The sequence below is a fragment of the Nannospalax galili genome, unplaced genomic scaffold (genome assembly GCF_000622305.1).
Source record: "Nannospalax galili isolate Female #2095 unplaced genomic scaffold, S.galili_v1.0 scaffold446, whole genome shotgun sequence".
Taxonomy (NCBI): Eukaryota; Metazoa; Chordata; class Mammalia; order Rodentia; family Spalacidae; genus Nannospalax; species Nannospalax galili.
Genome location: NW_008355468.1, coordinates 1,461,010 through 1,478,330, shown reverse-complemented (window position 1 = coordinate 1,478,330; position 17,321 = coordinate 1,461,010). Strand labels below are relative to the sequence as shown.

Here is a 17,321-nt window from a genome sequence, read left to right as displayed (position 1 = left end):
GGGGGTCACATTCTGAGGTTTTTTTTCCCAGCCAACTATCAAAACCTATTTTTAAGTTATGGATAGAAACAAAAGAAAACTTACACACATATGTGGATAAACATCATGCCTAACTCCATATTCATGAGATGACAAATTTGAAAACATAGACAAAATACCAAAACAGATGATATCAAATACATCCCAGTTCTATCTTCCACTAGAAATTTTCTCCGAACAATTTAATTCACCCCCATGCAAATGAAAATATTCATGGAAATAAATCCACTTCTTTTCATTTTTCTCTAGAACTTGAGTTCTCTGATTTGACTCATTCTACTCTACATAGAGGATTCATAATTTCCTGTCAGCCAATCAAAACCTGTATTTCCATTTTACTGGCAGCATGCTCTTTTACATGAATATACTATTTTTCTCTTAACTGATCTTCTCCCACTGATTATGTGAGTTGTTTGTTTTGACTTCGTGTAACCTGAAATACTTAAAAAAAATTTTTTATGTGTATGAGTGCGTTGTGTCCTGCAGTGCACAGGGAGGTCAGAAGAGGTCATTGGATCCCCTGGAACTGGAGTTGTGAAAGGTCATTAGCTGCCATGTGGGTGCTGGGAATTGAACCTGGGTCCTTTGCAAGAGCAGACAGTGCTCTTAACTGCTGGGCCATCTCTCCAGGCCCCTACCCTGCAATATTTTAAACAAATTATTTGTGTATCATTTCCGTGGATTTATTTCATTTCTGTAACCATACTAACATTGCCTTTTGTGGTATGTATTTCCATTTTAATAGGTATTAATCTTTAAGCCACAGATACATATTTAAAAATAGAAACTCAGGTATCAGTGAATGGTAAGAGATATCTGTAGGGAATGGTTTATCCCTTTTTCTGTTCCTTGAGAAATCTTATAATTAGACAACTGTATGTGACTTCCCAGTCCTAAATTGAAGTCAAATTAAGTGTATTATTCATATCCTAATTTTATACCTTTAATTATTAATAATTGATCAGATAATCTAAAAATCAAAATATTTCTAAAAATATTCATTTGCCATTATCCACAGTAATTCCAGATGTTTATGTAAAATTCATTTGAAGAAAGTTCTCACACCTGCTAAATTAGGTTAGCAATTTTACTTAGAAGTCTCCTTGAATTGGTTCATTTTCTAGATTATTCTAAAAATTATTATCTGCCAGGAAATTGTGAGATAACTAACAAATAACAAAAATGTAGAGAATGTACTCTATTATTATGTTTTAAACGTTCATTACAGGTATTAGGAGAGTGTGCAAAGTTTTAAAAATTTTATGTCTCGGGTATTTTGTGATTTCATCAGTCCTATTTTCAGGATATTCTGAAAATTTTAGAGAAATATCATGCTAATACAGGACTGACTGGAGTTGATGTTTCTTTCTGGATTGTACATCACAAGAGATGATTTGCAGAAGAAAGAAGTTCCTTATAAATGGGGATGAGTTCCATGGGAAGTGACAAAGACTGACAAGCTAGAATTCAACTCTTTCTAACTTTTGGATTTGGATACCCCTAATCTTGCTAAAATGATATAGTTTCTAAAGCATGACATATATAAAGTTTCACAAAGTCTTATTTGCTCAATAAACTTATACAATGACAAACAGGATATATGTCATTGGCAAAAGGCTGAAAATTTAATGATTAGACTTAAAATTGACATATGCAGCTGTCTGTAAAGTTACCTGTGCTAAGTCCAATTGCTTCCTTATGTGGTTTCCTTAAAAATGTAAATGAATACAAACGAACAACAATCATAAATATAACTCAAATTACTTCTGTCATTGAAAATGACATGAGCAATCACCTGTGACAAGCAGAAAACAATTTCAGGTTAAGGCAACTTTTAAAAACTACTAATCAGAGAACATTGAAAGAGACAGAGACCCAGCATGTTACTCAGTATTTGCTGCCACTGGGAAGCATAAACTTTGGCATAAATTTTTCATAATTTATATTATTGGAAATGGGGGAGGAAGTGATGCTGTGCCTTTAATTTCCCTTTCTGAGCAAGGGAAGGCTGCGCACCACTGACAAGCTCACTTGTTCCCGTCTTTAATGTGCAATCTGTTTTCTCCAGCGGAGGGCACTCAGTGTATCACAAACTCAAGCATTAGCACCAACAAGCTCTGAGCACCATCAGTCTCTGGGAAGCCTTCTGAATTAGACAAGGGCTGCCTCTCAGCACAGCTACAAAACACTTTCAACCTGACCAGCTAAATGGATAAACCTAGCCCGCAAAGCTTTTAAACTGGGGTCTCACACAGCACAGGAGGCCTGCTTGCTTCAAGGACTGAAAAAAATCCCGAGGATGAATTGCTTTATCTGGGAATGGTAAAAGCCAGCTCAGTAAGGAATGCCAGGTATTCTGAAGATTTTATTTTCTTTCCTTTTTCCCCTCTCCTCTCTCTCTCTCTCTTTTTAATTTTTTTTTTTTTTACAGAGAAGTTGGTTACCTCCGAGATGGGCTGTAGCTCTTTTCACAGACTGCCAGTTTACTGCTGATGAGTCTCTAGCAACTCTCCGGGGAAGTTTGTATGGGGCTGCTGGCTCACATGCGGGCTCAGAATGGTTTGAATGACAGCTGCACTGTGTCATGAAGGTGGTGGTGATTTCTACCGGAGAGACCAAATAAGAAGAAAGCTGAGAGAGGGGGGCAGACGTAATTTGGATGACAAAGGATGGGTAAGCGAACTTTTGTTTTCTTCTTAGTAAAGCTGATCCTCTCACCCCCGCCCCCAGTCCTCAGTCCCTAGCATTAGCTGCCAAAAGACCAAGAAACAGGCAAAAAGCAGCAGCCTTCCACTGTAGCTGCTATTATATTTTTAGAGCCTTTTCTTTTTGCAGTGTGTGTTTTTTTAAATCCATAAATGCGTAACGCGGACTTAAACACACTCTAGAGGAAAAGCTTTAAGATCATCTCTAGCGTCTGTGTACCACAGCTTGGGAACAGAGTATGAAATAAATACCGTGTTTGCTTCGTTTTCCTGATAACATTAGCCACGCTTGTATTTCCCTTTGATGTCAGGAAGATTGTTAACACTTGGCTGCGTGTGTGCAGGGGTGGGGTCCTCACTTTATCAGAGGTGGCACCCTGGGCTTCTTCAGTCTTGGAAGCTGCATTCTGAATACACCTTCCCAATTTCCAGTAGTCATTTGCCAGTCTTATTTTTTCAAGTGTGACTGGCTTTTCCCCCTCTCTTTCTCCTGTCTGGGAGAGCTGGGATGTATTTCAATGAGTCTGTAGCTGGCAAAAAGACAGAGAGCAAGATCGAGTTTTAAATTTACCAAAAAAAAGAGAGAGAGAGAGAGAGAGAGAGAGAGAGAGAGAGAGAGAGAGAGAGAGAAAGAAAAAAAAAGAACTCTTTGAGAAGAGGGAAGATTTTTAGGCTGGGGTTTGGGCTGATTGTCTCTTAGTTAAAAAGATGAATGTTTAAAAAAAGAAACTGTAGCATGCTTTAATTCTTTCTCTGTTTTTCTATGGTTAAGAAATAATATATCTACTCTTGACCATTGACCAGAGAAAAGAAGTTCCCTCACACCCAGTTACTTGAAAATGCAGCATCCATGTGAATAGGTTTCAACTTTACAGGCTTTCTGAAGTTAACAGAGGTAGAGGGGAGGTGATAAAAGTCAGTGAAAGGTTTGAGTAGGTCAGGATGGTAGAGAGGGGGTTAGTGTTCTCTTTCTGTTTAGATCTCAAATTTGCAAAAGAGACTATATGTAAAATAACAGCTTATAACAACCTACTGGCATGATTATTTTGTATTCTGCACTTAGTAAGAATTTGACATCTTAATTTGTGCCAGGGTCTGTAATCACCTGTCTTAGCTCATATATCCCTGGTCAGTGAACAAAGATATGCGATATTAAATGAATATTAACCAATTGAGAGCAGCTGTTTGGAGTCTCCATACCAGGTGCCATGGGCTTCTTCACAAATCCTCATGTTGTTTTTTCAGAGCTCATACATTGCCATCCTAGTATGCAGTAAGTATGTAATTTGAGGCCGAACAAACTTGGATTACTTTGACAGCATCCCGGAAGCTCTTTTGCTAAATCACAGTCTGTTTGAACAACTAGGAAAGATGTATGTATACCAGAGTTCCTAAGTCACAATTTTGCCCAGATCAGAAGGTAGTGAATAACTTCGTTTAGGTACTGTCATTCAATACAGTGACTAGCCAAATGTTATCATTATTAAAATGTCAGCATTCACTACAAAGAAGGCTTTTCAGGGTTGAGACAGACAAGAACTCTTAAAACTCAGAAAGGCTTTTTTATAGTTAATACAGCACTCTAATGTTTTGAAGATGAAGGAAGAAAGAATGAAATTTAAGCAGGAGGCTTGGGACACTGAAGGCAATAAAATGTTGCAGCATGTTTTTAAGTGTACTGTCTGATTTCTACACTAGACAGAATGCCCCCTATCTTGTGGGCTGGTGCTGATGTATTGTTGCTGCTTCACAGTGTGCATCTGTCTCCTCTTTGATGTTTCAGGTTTCCATCGCATTACAAAGCTGAAAGGCATGACTGTGTTTCTGGTGCTATTTCCTACCCTCCTGCTGGTTATGCTCACTGGGGCTCAGAGAGCTTGCCCAAAGAACTGCAGGTGCGATGGCAAGATTGTCTACTGCGAGTCCCATGCCTTTGCTGACATCCCAGAAAACATTTCTGGAGGGTCACAAGGTTTATCGTTAAGGTTCAACAGCATTCAGAAACTCAAATCCAATCAGTTTGCCGGCCTTAACCAGCTTATATGGCTTTATCTTGACCATAATTACATTAGCTCCGTGGATGAAGATGCATTTCAAGGGATCCGCAGACTGAAAGAATTAATTCTAAGCTCCAACAAAATTACCTATCTGCACAATAAAACATTTCACCCAGTTCCCAATCTCCGTAACCTGGATCTCTCCTACAATAAACTTCAGACGCTGCAGTCCGAACAGTTTAAAGGCCTTCGGAAACTCATCATTTTGCACTTGCGGTCCAACTCCCTAAAGACCGTCCCTATAAGAGTCTTTCAAGACTGTCGGAACCTTGACTTTCTGGATTTGGGTTACAATCGTCTCAGAAGCTTATCCCGAAATGCTTTTGCTGGCCTTTTGAAACTGAAGGAACTTCATCTGGAGCACAATCAATTTTCAAAGATTAACTTTGCTCATTTCCCACGCCTCTTCAACCTGCGCTCCATCTACCTGCAGTGGAACAGGATCCGCTCCATTAGTCAAGGCTTGACGTGGACATGGAGTTCCTTACACAACTTGGATTTATCAGGGAATGACATTCAAGGGATAGAACCGGGCACATTTAAATGCCTCCCCAATTTGCAAAAATTGAATTTGGATTCCAATAAGCTCACCAACGTCTCACAAGAGACTGTCAATGCATGGATATCCTTAATATCCATCACCCTATCTGGAAATATGTGGGAATGTACTCGGAGCATCTGTCCTCTGTTCTATTGGCTGAAGAATTTCAAAGGGAATAAAGAAAGCACCATGATATGTGCGGGACCTAAGCACATACAGGGGGAAAAAGTCAGTGATGCAGTTGAGACGTACAACATTTGTTCTGAGGTCCAGGTGCTCAACACAGAAAGATCACACTTGGCACCACAAACTCCTCAGAAGCCCTTGATCATCCCCAAACCCAGCATCTTCAAACCCGATGGCATGGCGCCCACTCTGGAAGCAGCAAGCCCATCCCCAGGTTTCCAGATTCCTGGAGCAGACCAAGAATATGAACACGTTTCCTTTCACAAAATTATTGCTGGGAGCGTGGCTCTGTTCCTCTCGGTGGCTATGATCCTCCTGGTCATCTATGTGTCCTGGAAACGCTACCCAGCCAGCATGAAACAACTTCAGCAGCATTCTCTGATGAAGAGACGAAGGAAAAAGGCCAGGGAGTCTGAAAGACAAATGAATTCCCCTTTACAGGAGTACTATGTGGACTACAAGCCTACGAACTCTGAGACCATGGATCTATCAGTTAACGGATCTGGGCCCTGCACATATACCATCTCTGGCTCCAGGGAGTGTGAGGTATGAACCATGATCCTCCTAAAACCATTTCTACTGCGGGGAAGGAGAGGTAAATGTTTGAAGCTCTAGAGGTGTCTCTAATCACTAGAAAGATTAAGGACACTTTTGCTTTTGGGTTTTGCTCAGTGTGAAAGGTTGCTTAATTAAATTACAACCACCAGGAAATTGACTTGTTTTTAATGGTTGAACTTGAAAGAAGTTCATTGGAGGATGAGATTAAGTTGGAATAAAATACTATGTTAAAACATCTTTTTTTTTTTTTTTTTTTTTAATTAACAGTTTGTATGCAGGGGTTGGACTTGGAAACATGCATACTCACAAACAAAACTTTTCATTCTGAAATTTATGTCTGGTTCTTGGTGTTTGACTTTTGGAATGAGGAAAAGATGGAAGGGTCAGCTTAATTTAAAAAACTAAGAAAGTTAACCAAAATTTCAGGAGATAATGATGATTTAAACCAAAGAGCAATTGACCCAAGGTTTGATTTTTTTTCGTTGTAAATTTTTGGTTTGAATTAAAGCATGCAACTGGGAAGTCACAGCCATGTCACATGCCATTTTATGTGTTATATACCAGCATAGAGAATGTTTGAGGCGTACTATAGAATTGTGTCATGCTTTTAATGATTCTTTCTATTTTACTTTGTTTTTTTTAAAAAAAATTACTGGGATGTGGATCAACTTTCAAAGGTCTTAAGTGCTGGCTATTTGTGTGTAATTAGAATGAAACTGAAATTCTATGATTTGCTTGCTCCTCTGGTAACTAATAGAAGGTCAAGATGTAGTTGGATGACTTAGCAGTCACATAATGACAAGCATGGCAAGGACTGCTTGTCACGTTTTCTGTAATCCCCATAAGAAATGACATGGACGCTTGTTAACTTGATCCAATACTAAGTGATGCAAATATTTATGAATAAAAGAGTAAGTTTTACCCTGGGTCTTCTCCCTTTGTAATAGCCTCAAATGAAGGTTTAAATTTCTTGTTGTATTCTTTTCATTGTTGTAAGAATGAGTTCCATCCAGTTTCTGAGTATTTAATTTTTAAAGTCACTTATCAGAACATGTCATGAGTAGAAAAATAGTCACCCACTTCCATCTTGTCATTGAGTTATACTGGATTAAGTTCTTCTCTTGATAAAATTGGTCATACTGTGCAATGCCCAACTGCCGGGCTTTGTTACTACAATATATTAGTGAACAGAGGTTGTGTTCTGGCAATTGGCTCTTTTAGCATCTGATATTAGATGATGACTTTTTCAAAACAGAGTTTTAATGAGCATTTTAAAGACACTGCCCTTTTTAATGTTTACAGTTAGAAAACATGACTTGTTCTTTGATAATACATACTCCAACTTTTCCATAGACCTAAATGAAGTTCTTAATGAGAATGTTTTCAGACACTGTGGTGAAATTGAAATGATCTCCAACTTAGTATAATTTGGACAATTTGATCTGTTCCTCACTGAGTTCACTTTCTCCTTTTTCTTTTCTTATGTACCATTGAAAATGAAATACATGATCCCAGATAATAAATCTTTGAGAGAAACCTGTATAAACAATTTCCCTAAAAGTTAAAGAGAATAAAAGATTTCTATGAAAGTCTAACAAGGCTTGATGTTTTTCTTACAGGCCTGTATTTATACAATATAGGTGAATATATACAATGCAATTTCATCTTCCTACTTATATCTGTGATAACTTTAGAGCCTAGCAACATAAAAACCAAAGGAAAATCCAGATCTATTTGATCATTTTCTCTGGACTTCTGGGATGAATGGTGATTCTTAGTTATTAGAATCACCAAGAAAGAAGAAAGTCTCTCAAAGAAGGAGAACTTCAGAACAGGTTTTTGAAACTTTTCTAAAGATCTTAAATCACATATAGTTTCCCTTAAACATGCTAGACATGCTATGATGAAAAATAAAAGGTGTTTTACCTCTAAAATCCATGCAAATTAAAATACAGATCACCATATGTGCTATGAAAGAGGATTGTATGAACAAGGGATTAAAACAGCATCGTTGAGAATGAATGGATTGTTGAGGCACTAAATAATAAATAACTTCATTAAATGCTGCAATGATGCTGTTGAGGCAAATGACAGCTACCAAGGAAGATCAATGTCTCCATGCCTTATAGCTTGGAAGATAGTAGGCTACATACGTTTCACAATGTGGCCTCCATCTGCCAAGGTGAAGCTGCAATAGACTTAAGTAAATATTATCTTACTCAGAAACTTATGCACATCTAAACAACATAGTTAGCACTCCTATTTTGGATAACAAATTCAGGTGTTGAAGTAATAAATGGTTATAAAAAGTAGAAAAAGAAAATTCTGAGAAATTATTAGGCAACTCCTCAAACTCCTTAATTCATTGTCACAAAATTTGTTATCAAGAAGTAATCCTTTAAAGAAAACTTCCTTATAAAGCAGATCTAAGAAATGAAATAAGTATTTTTTCCAGTTTTATGATATTTTAGGAAGAGTTAATGTATTTTGACTTTGAGCCTGACATTGTTTACATGAATCAAAATAGCAGCAGCAGAAACATAGACAACCATTTACATGTTTTTCGTACACTTTGGTGATTTTTTTTAAATTAAAATAATGAACACTATCCATTAAAGCCATAAGTATTTCATTAGAAAACACAGCAGCCACTGTTAAATTTCTAAGATAGTGCCTTGAAAAATATGTGTTAGTTGGAAAATTTCATTTTCTATCTAATTTATGTATTCAGTTCCATACATTAATATGGTTGAAATATAAATTTTGTTTGTTTAATAGTAAAATTACAATGTTGCAATCTCTCATTGGAAAGGCATCTGTGAGCAGCTGCTCAAAAGCTCCTCATTCACAAATTATGTATATTCCCTGTATACTTTGCAAGTTGAAGTTCTGAAGAATTCATATGTATGTATCATACTAATATATCAGGAAATAATATTTTAATAACACAGGCAGTAAAATTCTGTATATAAAATAGGAATACAACAGAGAGCTATGTATAATTAATATGATTAATGGAGCACATATACCAAATACATACCTATCATTCATCATACTCTTAGTGGGTCAGTGTGCTTGGATGAACAGAATCATTTAATTTGCCTGTCTTTAATAAGTACTTGAAAAAAGGAGTCAAAGCTAATGGGATTCACCTATTCCTAAAACATAATAAGGTATTATTAAAACCAATAAAGTCGCAAATTCTTATTTTCAAAAATACCTTGTGAAACACAATTTTATTTCATGAAAAATATTATAGGAATTATGAATATATAATTATGTATACCATTTTCTTCTTAGATATTTCAATGGACAAAGTTTTAAATGCCTAGCTATACTAAGATTTATTTTCAAAATTGATAATGAACAAGACATTTATTAAAATTAGCCTACATGAATACAGGACAGAAGAAAGCATTTCTAGTTTTCTTTCACATTTTGTTTATTCATCTTTAAACAGTACCACTGTTGAAGCATTGAAAGAAAGAAAATAGTCTCTAAAAAGAGTCTTCAACCAAAGATTTTTAAATGTGGACATGGCAATTTAGCTTGAAGTATCCCATGGTGCTAACAGTGCTGCCACTAAGAGAAATGTCTCCACGGATGATCACAGAGACATGCATTTTCCAGATACTTCAATTACATAATTTGGAATAAGTATAAGAAAAGAACATGTATCTTGTCAGTTAGTGCCCCTATATTTCACTGCTTTGCATTGGGTTGTTTTGGCTGCTTCTAATAATTGGAGGTATGCCAGTTTACTTAAATGTAATGTTAGTTGTCAATGCTTCTGAAGTTGGCATTTTGCACATTACTAAATGGAATTCCAAAGACTATAATGTTTAATATATATATTGAAAGTAGATTCTTAGATAAAGAGGGCCCAGGATCATGGTTTCATGAACTGCCTGCCAATATAGTTATAGAGAATATCAGTCTTATTTAGATAGCTTGAATTGTGTCATGATGAAATGTTATAATCAAAAGTTCATCTAGTTGCATACAGAATATTTGTATGTGTGTATTTATTGGCTTGGATGTATTTTTGTGTCTGTTTGCATATATCTCTATCTATCTATCTATATCTATCTATTTATCTATCTATCTATCTATCTATCTATATATATTTGCCCAGGGCAGAAAAGATAAGAAATAGAAATAGGAAAATATATTTTTCATCAGAGATAATGCCATTTTGAAAGTAATAATAGTGAAAATAGCAGTGTATTAGAATTTCCAGGATTTGTTAGAAATATAGTTCTTAAATATTCTATTAGATCTAAAAACTATGGATTGTTTATATCATATAACCTATTTTTTTTTTTCATGAGAAAGAATCTAAGGTAGTCAAACCTACACCAAATGACTTACTGACATTTAGATATTACTTGGAGCTAGTCATTTCTTTTTGACCCATCAATCAAATGAGAATATTCAACAAGCATTGTATTTCCCAGCTCAGAGTGTCTTCAGATTGTGTTGCTAAATTTTGAAAAATCTTTGCAGTCATTCATGTACAGGATTAAATCCAGAAAAATGAGACATGGAAAGAAACGGAAATATTTTTACTTATTTGCTAATGAGAAAATAAAAGTATCTTGAATTATTAGAAAACAGGTGTTCAGTGAACAGTCATAGAGTTTCTCCCATTGTTTATGAAGAAAAGTACATACAATACAAATTAAGAGGCATGGGCATCCAGGCTGCAGGCGTGCATGCCTGTACATTCTTTCATATTCTTCTAAGTAGTTATTTTGAAAACACTAAAAAATATGAGTGCTTTTAAAAAATAATAGATTTTTTTTCTGACTTGATTCAATTTAAATCTCTTATGAACATCGTTTTTATTAGACTTGAAGACGGTGCTGGTGAGGATTGACAGCTGCCATTGAGGTCTGACATGATGAATTCAGGAGCGATTTTTAAACTGACTAAAAATGGTGCAATTCTTTTTCTAGAATTAGCTGGTATCAGCTTCTCAAGATAAGATCTGAAGCATGGCTTCTGCTTTGATACCCCACACTGAGGAATCTTAGGTCTTAAGCATGTGTAGATTTGAGTCACATAAGTAACTCATGCAGGAATGTAGTCTTTCTTCTTGATTTTTCTTTTTACATAAGGTAAAAGCTAATCACCTCTGTTCTTTTCAGGAATTTCCTTTGTAGATAGTTTCACACTTTAGAGGTTGTTCATTAACATCAGCATTGGTGACTCATCTGAAATCTCAAGTCCCCAGAGTTTCATGACTCACTAAGTCAAGGGGAAAGTTGTACCTTATACATTACCAGACATGGAGAGTTATGAAAAATTAGTATGTCTTTTGGTTAGGCAAAAGTATGAAGTGATGTTGAATATACTTTAAAAATTAAAATTGCTTTTTATAGTGCTGGAAGAACCATCATTCACTGAGTCACTTTAATACAATCTCACTATTCTTAAGAGGGAAGAAAAATTATGAGACTATTTTTCTCAAGATCTCCAAAAGCCATTAAAGCTTTAAGTGGAAGTTCAGGAAGGTTGAGAAAATCACAGTGTTTTCTGTGATATTAAAGCTTTTTTTTTTTTTTAAATGATTATGTGCTAAGCATGTGCAAAGCCACCTTTACAACTCTGCCAAAGGCTTCAGTATATTAACTGACAAGAGAAAATAAGGGAGATTACTCCTTTGAAGAAAAATATTTGATCTCATCAAATACATTCAAACATTTTTGTTACATTTATTTATTGTGTACATGTATGTTTATCTGTGCATACATCACAGTGCATTGTGGAGGTCAGAGCTCAGCTGTGGGAGTTTGTGCCCTCCCTCCACCATGTGAGGGCGATTGACCTCAGGTTATCAGGGTGGTAGCAAGCACCATTACCAACTGAATCATGTCACTGAACACATTGCAATATTCATATACACAAAGTTTGGTAGAAAAGTAACAGTGAAACAGATAAACAGAAAAATCATGAAAATGGTGGGAATGTAAAAGTTACCCAGATGTAGATTGCCAAAAAACTATAAAGAAGCATGTCTAAAAGAAAACCACTGAATGCTAACTCAAGAAACAGATTGTTCACTATGTAACTCTTCAAAAAGCTTCAAACTGCCGCCATAAATTCATAGTGCTCTCTGTACCCAATATCCCAATGACTGGGACCTTCAAATCTCACCTACTTAAATGACAGACAAATGTATTCATTTGAACATTTCAAAGTAGACAAACTGAGTTGAATGAAACAAGAGAACTAGTTCTTTAAACTCTAAGTAAAACATACATTTCAAAATGGATATATGTAGTTACATTTGATTCCATCATGGTGATTTTAATGTTCAAAATTATACCACGTTGATACTGCTTTTAGTATATAAAATATTTTTTAGAGAAGCAAAATTCCTTAATTAACATTCTCTGTATATTTTCCTTTTAAAGGAGTAACAATTTTGTTTACTTGTTTTCATTGTGAGTTCAATGTCATTTGATGAATAAGATTGGAATAAAATAAACAAACATTTTTTAATATAAATTTTATATTGAACTTTTCCATTCCTCTCTTTTTTCTCCAGTTATCATTACTGCAACATGGGTTCTTGTTAACTACTGGTGATCAATATGTTTGAGGTAATGGAAACTGTTAAAAATTGATTTCTTGAGCCAGCACTTGGGAGGCAGAGGCAGGCGGATCTCTGTGAGTTCAAGGCCAGCCTGGTCTACATAGTGAGTTCCAGGCTAGCTGGGGCTACTGGGAGAACCTGTCTCAAAAAAGACCCCAAAAAATTAATTTCTTATTTGTCTTTCTGATTTAATGTGATAAATTCATCATGTCCAAATAAAACCCTAAGTTGGTGTATTTATCACATTACAAATTTACTGGCACATACTTTGATATTTACCATTTTAATTTGACACCAACAATTGACAAGCAATTCCAAAGACTTAAACAAATGGACATTGAAATTAAAAATCCCAGCACATTTTTTATGTGATCACAACAGATGAAAAATTGAGTTTTTTCTTGTGATTATATTCTATAAAAGTAAAAGCAGACAGGCCAACTATAAAGTGCTTCAGAGTGATGTCTAACCACAACATGGCCCAGTATTGCACTGGTCCAGTCTTTAGATCAAGGGGTGAAAAGAGGTCTCAGATTTGAGACTCATTCCCTTTGCTTTTCCAAGACTGGACAAGTAAATATGTAACTGACCTTTCTGTGATATAATTTTTCTATCTATTGAACTGGGATAATGACTTTCCAAGTTACTGTCTGACATGATTAACGAGGTACTATCTAAAAACTCTCTGAACTCCTTTATAAAAAGCTTGGTAAACTGGAAATAAAAATGATTATTAAGTATAAGCCTTGTTGTCTACTGAAAAATTCTAAATATAATATGGCTACATTGCTATCCATGTATTACTAATTGTTATGATGCCTATAATACTACAGGATATAGAAGCAAGTATCGTGCTTACATTTCTACTAAACTAAGCCTGATCTTTTTGTCCCTGTCTAAACTGTAATTTAGTTTGGGTACAGGCATGGTAGTATTTAATAATGCTTCAAGATTTGCAAAACATTTCTTTGGCTGAGCTTTGTATTCACCTCGCTCCAAAAGCAATATTTATAATTCTTTTATTGGTACTAGCTCTAAAAATAAATGACCTCTAAAAACAACTCATAAATCCCCAGTCTCATCAAGTATTGCCTTGGTTTATTTTCCTAGGAAAGGAGAGTTGTATAAAATCCCCCAAATATTTATAATCATAGGTATGAGTTTTGTAATAACACATGGACTATCTCTTATTGATTAAAATTTAATGACTAATTTTAAGAAAATGCAATAATTCTGGGCCACAAATGAATGATCTCTTGGTGATTTCAGTGAGATTTTCGTTAACTTGGCCTAGAACTTATTCTCCACTTACACATACTAAGAGTTTAATAGACTACCCACATCATTCATACATCTATAAAGAGGCACAAATTGCTGAGAAATGTTTCCTAAGGGAGAATTGCATTGTTATGCATGCATCACAGTGTGTGCACACAAACTGGGTGGCTTCACTGTCAGTGTTAGCATCATCTTCATATAAGCAATCTTTTGTTGATTAAATCATTGATATGTGTATAATATCATATCATGACTGTGTATATATATCTATACTCCATAAATGTATCTATACCTATAGAATAGGCACATATCATATTTCATTCTTGATATATATCTTTATATTTATTGAATGTAATTAAAGTTACTTTGACAGATATATATTGTCTCATTTTAACTTTTAATCCCCATACATATATTTTGAGGTCAAATAACATTTTTATGTGTCCCCAAGGACTCCTTTCTATAATCATATTGAATGCCATTAAACAGAGTATATAACACTGGCAAAGTCCCTTAACAAAGACCAAATAGACAAAGAAAATTAACTTTCAGGACTAGAGAGGTAACTCTGCTTGGTAAAGTGGTGGTTCAGCATCTGGGTTCAATCATCTCTATCACTGCATGAACCAGGGTTGATGGCAAACTACAGAGGTGGAGGCAGGAGGATTAGGAGTTCAAGGCCATTCATGGTTGCATGTGAATTTCAGGTACTCTTGCCTGGCAGGAGCAACATGTCTAAAATAACAAAGGCAAGAAGGAAAGAGGAAGAAAGGAAGGAAAGAAGGGAGAGAGGGAGGGAGAAAAAGAAGGGAAAGAGAGAAACAAAGGAAGAAAGAACAATGAAAAGCAAAATGTACAATCTCTGGAGATGACAAGTGTTTCTTTATGATGGGAAGAGCAGAATCTAAGGAATTCCACACACTGCTGAGTATGTCTCTGTCAATCAGAATTGCTTAACTAGGGACATAACAATAGGATGCTGTTGGGGTCCCGTTGGACCCCCTGTGAAACGGTCATGAGCTACTGCATCCTCATTCTGAAGGTCACATTTGTCTTGGATCCTAATTTTCTAGGAATGTCTGTCATTTCAGAGGCAATGCCCAGTTGTTTCCAAAAGCCTGACTGCCTCATTTCTCAATGACGTCACCTCATTTAACTGTGGTGAAGTCCTTCGGGATGCTGGGGAAAAAAGAGATGAACCACATGGTATCAAAGCTCTTCCTCAAGGGGATCTGACTTTTCTTTCATACAGTGACTTCTAGATTTGTAAACTGGCTCAAGGCTGGGACTTGATTGTACAAATGTGATTCTCTTTGGGGGATTCAGTTAGACTATATAATTTGGCCTATAGCTCTTCTGCTTATACAAACTAAGATTTAGGAGACAGACTATGTCTAGGGACACTGTTACCCACTAGCTGCTGTATTTGAGGGTCATTCTTTTTGAGTCTTTGTTTTACTGTCCTTGAAATTTTGCCCACCATGTCTATGGAAATGGAGTGCTGACATGAGACTTGTGCTACCCATGGAAACTTTGTTCCTATTGTATTTAGAGATTATGACTTGACAATAGCTGTTACTACTGCAAATTCTAAACAGCAGAGAAGAGCAACCACAGGATCATCATTAGCCTCTTCTAGGCCACATTTCCCTTTTCCATATTGGAACATAGTCTTTAGCACTGAAATTAGAATTTCTTTTTCTTTTCATTTTAAAAAGAAAAGAAAAAATTTTTTTTAGATCCTAATCTTGATATTTGAAAGGCAAGAGAAGTTAAAATTTAACTATTAAATTTGTGAATTCCATAACTCAAAATCCTCTCTCTGTCCACAAATACTGTGTCTTTTCTCAAATTTTTCTGTGGTAAGAGTCAGTTTTAAATCTACATTCCAGTATGTTTCCCCTTCAGCTTGGGCATAACATTTTCTTTGTGAATTTGTTATCATCTACCAGATACCAAGGTGTATTAGGATTATTGGGATAGAAAGAAAATATATCTCTTCTCATTCTCATTGAACTTCTCTGAAAATTAAACTATTTTATTATACAATATTATCAGACTGAATGTATGCTACTCCTACTGAACAATTAATGTTAGTGTTTCTATATCAAATACAATATTCAGAAATATGAGCAGTATGATTATATGAGTTAAATTAATGCTTTTATTTATAATTTTATAAATGAATGCTTCTTTAGAAATATTTTACAATGTTGAAAAGGTGAAGTTATTTGTGTTAAATAAAGCTATTAAATATTTTAATAGTGAGATAATACTCTAAGAATTCTGCCATATTTACTTCTATAATATGTGCAGGTGGATGAGGACACATATGTGTCATATGTCATATTAACCTGATATTAGAATCTTGACATTTGCATGCTGTCCCTTTAAAATGCATTCACATTTTGTGATTTATTGCATATATTTTATTTAATGACAGCAGTAGGATATGTCATGTTTTCCTTAAAAATTATTTTCTGAGGGACATTAGTGATAATCTTCTTCACTTTCTTAAATATTTCTCTAATGACCTCTGCATTGAAATGTGTTCCTAACAGAGGAAACATATGGCTAGAAAGAGAAAAAAAATTAGTTGATTTTACAAAATTACATTATACGTATATATGGCTTTTTGTATTATGCGATTCATGAGTGTTCCACATATGTATCAACTGTATTAGATTTTTTTCCTCTAAGCTGATAGATTTTGTTTTTTTAATGCTCAGTGTTAGTTTAGGCTTTTTTTTTTTGATCCAGGGTCTACATAGTTCAGTCTGGCATTGAACTCACTATGGAGCCCTGATCCTCCTGCCTCTGCCTCCCAAGTGCTGGATTTCAGGCATGCATCACTACACTTGACTTGTTTTTTTGGATTTAATGTAATTAATAGGATTTTTTTACATGTTTCATTATCAAATTTCTTATTTTGAACCCTATGAGTAGCACTTGAGTTAAAAAAAAAATTAGCAGCAGTTTTCAAAACTAGCCTTTCCTATTAGTGATATAAGTAGCATCCATTATGTTTTGATTATTTTCTCTACCCATTCAGTTTTACATTTTAGCCGATAATCTCTTTTGAACTCTTTTTACCATTTGATAGAAAACAGAGACTAATTTGGTTTTCTCATTAAATTACAATTTTTCCAACATTGTTAACCTGATAGCGTAAAACTTCAACGGATACAAGTCATTTCTGTACTTTCTGTAACTGCCCATATTCACTCTACTCTTGCTTCAGAATCAAAATTTTAAACATTAATATCGCTTACTTTTTATGAATGAGGACCAGTTCTATAAACATTAAATTCCACATATACTTCAAAATGATTGTGTTGGTTCTTCTGTATATGCAA

The 17,321-nt window shown here is 35.2% G+C and overlaps 1 protein-coding gene across 3 annotated transcripts in view; it reads left to right on the top strand.

The window, feature by feature from the left end:
• The first annotated feature begins 2,064 nt into the window (after positions 1-2,064).
• The window catches only part of Lrrtm4 (leucine rich repeat transmembrane neuronal 4), a 923,255-nt gene continuing 907,998 nt past the window's right edge, over positions 2,065-17,321 (top strand). Inside the window, exons 1-3 of one of the 3 annotated variants that reach the window (XM_008852697.2) lie at positions 2,065-2,390; positions 2,630-2,712; positions 4,528-6,074. In XM_008852697.2, the coding sequence (XP_008850919.1) occupies positions 2,709-2,712; positions 4,528-6,074 (1,551 nt within the window). In that variant the 5' untranslated portion in view covers positions 2,065-2,390; positions 2,630-2,708. Of the gene's footprint in view, positions 2,391-2,573; positions 2,713-4,527; positions 6,075-17,321 lie in introns of those variants that run through there. The other 2 variants (XM_008852696.2, XM_017803064.2) reach the window with 2 other exon arrangements.